Consider the following 3,229-nt stretch of genomic DNA (forward strand, 5'->3'; position numbering starts at 1 on the left):
CCAAACATTTATGACTCCCAGATCTGTACCTTATCCCACTTACCCAATATCCTTTCCATGATAACTGTGGAGATGCAGAGGTGTACTCGCTCTCTAGTAACAACGGTTGTCTAACTAACATTCCTTCCCTTCCCCGATGACCGTGAGAACGTGGCCGGCGCCGTTATTTGAGCTCTCGATTTGTGCACATTGAGAATGGTATGCTAATCCACATTCATTAAATCTCTGCGCAACTTAGATTGTTCTGGTCAATCACGGAATAGCAACTACGAATTGTACGGTCATCGATGCTCATGCTCATGCTGATTGTCAAAGAAATAAAAGGTGCGATCACCAAGTTTGATTCACACTGATTTTACCGGTCATTCTAAACTCTTCCACTACTGCTGTAAACTATCCAAGCATCTCTTGGTAACACTCACGACACAAAATGATCAACACTCATAGTTGTTCGGATTCAGTTAACATTTATTCACAGGTCACTGCTAATTATCTCCTCTCAAACCTAACCTCAATCGGATTGGTGCTCCTCAGAACCAAATCCGCTACAAAATTAATGTCTTCCAGCTTTGTCACCGGAAGTACCCTGAACTTCAAAAGAGCATTCACCACCACCACCTTCAGTTCCATCATTGCGTACTTCTGTCCAATACAGTTCCTTGGCCCTGCACTGAATGGCACATATGCGTAGGGATTTCTTCGGTCAACCTGCTCTGGCAAGAACCGATCCGCGTCGAAACGTTCCGGATCGGGAAACTGCTCCGGATCATGGTGCATATCCATTATGTGAATGTTCGCAACGCACCCCGCCGGGATGAGACTCCCGTCGTCAAGGATGATGTCCTCGGATATGCTACGCGATATAAATGTCACCGGTGGCCACAGACGAAGGCATTCCTTCAGGGCCCGGTCCAGAAATTTCATCTCGGAGTAGTCTTGTGGGGTGAAAGCTCGGGATGACTGAGGTTTATTGCTGTAAACTTGCAGTATTTCACGATAGATTCGATCTTGAACAGCTGGTTCGCGTGCCAAGGTGAAGAATATGAAAACCAGAGCGGCGGCCGTAGTGTCGTGACCTTCGAAGGCGAACGTGTCTACTTCTTCCCGAATGCCTGCTTCATCGATGAGTTGTTTCTGTTCAGCGAGTAAAAGCGAATCCAGCATGGCGTAACGCTTCTTTGGGTTAAGGTAACTGTGAAATACAAAAGCTTGAAGAAGGTCTGCTCTACAGGTACATCGGTCCGAGCTTACATATTTTCTTCGGTCAACTCGACGGAGGGTTCCAAGCTCTCCTGAAATTGCTTCCTTTTCATGTTGATGATCCCAGTTGTAAACAAATGAACGGGAAGCAGAAGTTTATCGAAAGCCGCCTTATAGCCCGTCAAACGGCAGAGGAAGTCGTTCAGCAACCATGGACGCATCAAGCGGTGAACCAAGACTTCACCGATTTCGTAGAGCTTCGTGCGGTACACATCTGCTCCAGAAACCGTAGATAACTTAACGCCCATCGATGTTTCTGAAACGATAGAATATTACCGTAGACATCGGAAGCATTGCAACTGAGTCTTTACCGCAAATGGTGTTCAACGTAAACTTGGACATGACCGGTTGCAAGGCCGTCGGAACTCCTTTGTCCACGTGTTCATCGATCGTGGCCAACAGTTGATCGCATTCTTCCACGAATGTATGGTGGAATCCATTGAGTATGTTGAAGTGGAACGAAGGCGTCAGGATTCTTCGGCGATGCATCCATTTGGATCCATTGCTGTTTAGCAGACCTAGTCCCAAGAAGGGATGGAGAAATTTGTAGAATCGACTCTTGTCGATATTTCTGGTGCTCGACAGGATGTGCTCGGCTTCACGAACTCTGACCACATTCAGTACGTACAGTGTGCTACTGAACCAGAATCGATACGATCCTCCGTATCGTTTGGGCCATTTGCGGGCCCACTGGTAAGTCGTGGCTGGAATCATGATACGGTTACTTAAACCCACGTTACAATTCACGCACTTACAACACTTTACCTTGATTCATGAAAAGAATTTCGCACAGAGTCCCAATGAGTGGCAAACATGGAGGTCCTGCAAATTTGTTTATGGCCCGATATATGCGCCCAGATTTGTCAATTGCATCCCGCACAAGAAGCACTGTTACGATTACCAGCGCTCCAAACCACCAATTCGTTAGGAAATCCATTTTGCTCCATCCACCTAGACTGATTCGACTCAATTGAACTGTATGCCTAGTGAGAACAATACGAGTTCCCTTTATTATCTCCCGCGCACGGTTGAGATTACTCAATGATGCGAAAAATATGACAGGATCAGAAAAAAACATTGATAAGCGGAGACAAACGTTGGTAATCAATTCAATTACATTGACGCCGTTTTGGTCCAGATTTGTTGTATACAAATGTAATCTATGTCTAGTTACGCATTGCATTTGCCTTCCGCCTAGCGTAGTCAACCTTGGCAGTCGGTTTTGTTTGCAGTATCTGATCAGCTATGAAGATCTTCATTTCTCAATAGCGCGATAACTGATCAGCAGGATGCAGATAATGGTTATCATTTCCAAAAGGGCGTACTCCGGTCCGCCATAGATCCTGGAGCCTTGATTCAATATGTTACATATATGGTAACTAGTTAGCGTACGGTAGTTACATTCTTCAGGAAGCGATACTTTAAGTTGTTATAGCTCATCCATGTGAAAGTTTCGCTCTCCGACTTCGAACTACAATCCTCTTAAAGTTTATCTTAAACGCGTTGTTGAGGTTCTTGCTCTGTTGCCAGCAGCAGAATCGAGAAGATCAAACCTGCTGCGGTCGTGTCACATCCTTCGAACATGGTGTTGTCCACTTCTTCCAGTATAGTCTCTTCAGCTGTGCCATCGTTTTTTCGGCTGTCAGTAAGATATTCATCATGATGTAGGTTGGCTTCAACCCGTATCTAGAAATTCTAGAAAGTTTAACTCAAACCGTAGAAGCGAAGGTCTGTTTGACCTCCTCACTGTACATCATCGAATCCTGGTTTAACTGCACACAATTCTGTAGAAAGATGCTCCGAATGAAGTCATGAATCGGTTCAATTGCATCCTACAGCGACTTCCGATACTTAAACAGATTGTAGACCCCATCGTCGTACAACAACTGGGTCATAATACTGTGATCGATTCTTCCATTTAGTCTGCCCATGAACAGCCCAAGTAACCATAAGCACTAATAATAAGCCC

The 3,229-nt window shown here is 45.2% G+C and overlaps 1 protein-coding gene across 1 annotated transcript; it reads right to left on the minus strand.

The window, feature by feature from the left end:
- Window positions 1–447: 447 nt before the first annotated feature.
- On the minus strand, window positions 448–2,254 carry LOC5578182 (cytochrome P450 4C1). Its single transcript, XM_001663703.2, has 4 exons — window positions 2,026–2,254; window positions 1,572–1,964; window positions 1,252–1,516; window positions 448–1,192 (listed from the first exon to the last, which is right to left on the minus strand). The coding sequence occupies exons 1-4, from the start codon at window positions 2,195–2,197 to the stop codon at window positions 490–492; spliced, it is 1,533 nt and encodes a 510-aa protein (XP_001663753.1). The 5' UTR covers window positions 2,198–2,254; the 3' UTR covers window positions 448–489.
- Between the last annotated feature and the right edge of the window lie 975 nt (window positions 2,255–3,229).

Source organism: Aedes aegypti, chromosome 2, assembly GCF_002204515.2.
Source record: "Aedes aegypti strain LVP_AGWG chromosome 2, AaegL5.0 Primary Assembly, whole genome shotgun sequence".
Classification (NCBI taxonomy): Eukaryota; Metazoa; Arthropoda; class Insecta; order Diptera; family Culicidae; genus Aedes; species Aedes aegypti.

Coding starts and splice junctions, on each gene's coding strand:
- LOC5578182 (XM_001663703.2), bottom strand. CDS start 2,197: ATGGATTTCCTAACGAATTGGTGGTTTGGAGCGCTGGTAATCGTAACA. Junction 1,965..2,025: donor AATTCTTTTCATGAATCAAG/GTAAAGTGTTGT, acceptor TCATGATTCCAG/CCACGACTTACCAGTGGGCC. Junction 1,517..1,571: donor TACGTTGAACACCATTTGCG/GTAAAGACTCAG, acceptor CTATCGTTTCAG/AAACATCGATGGGCGTTAAG.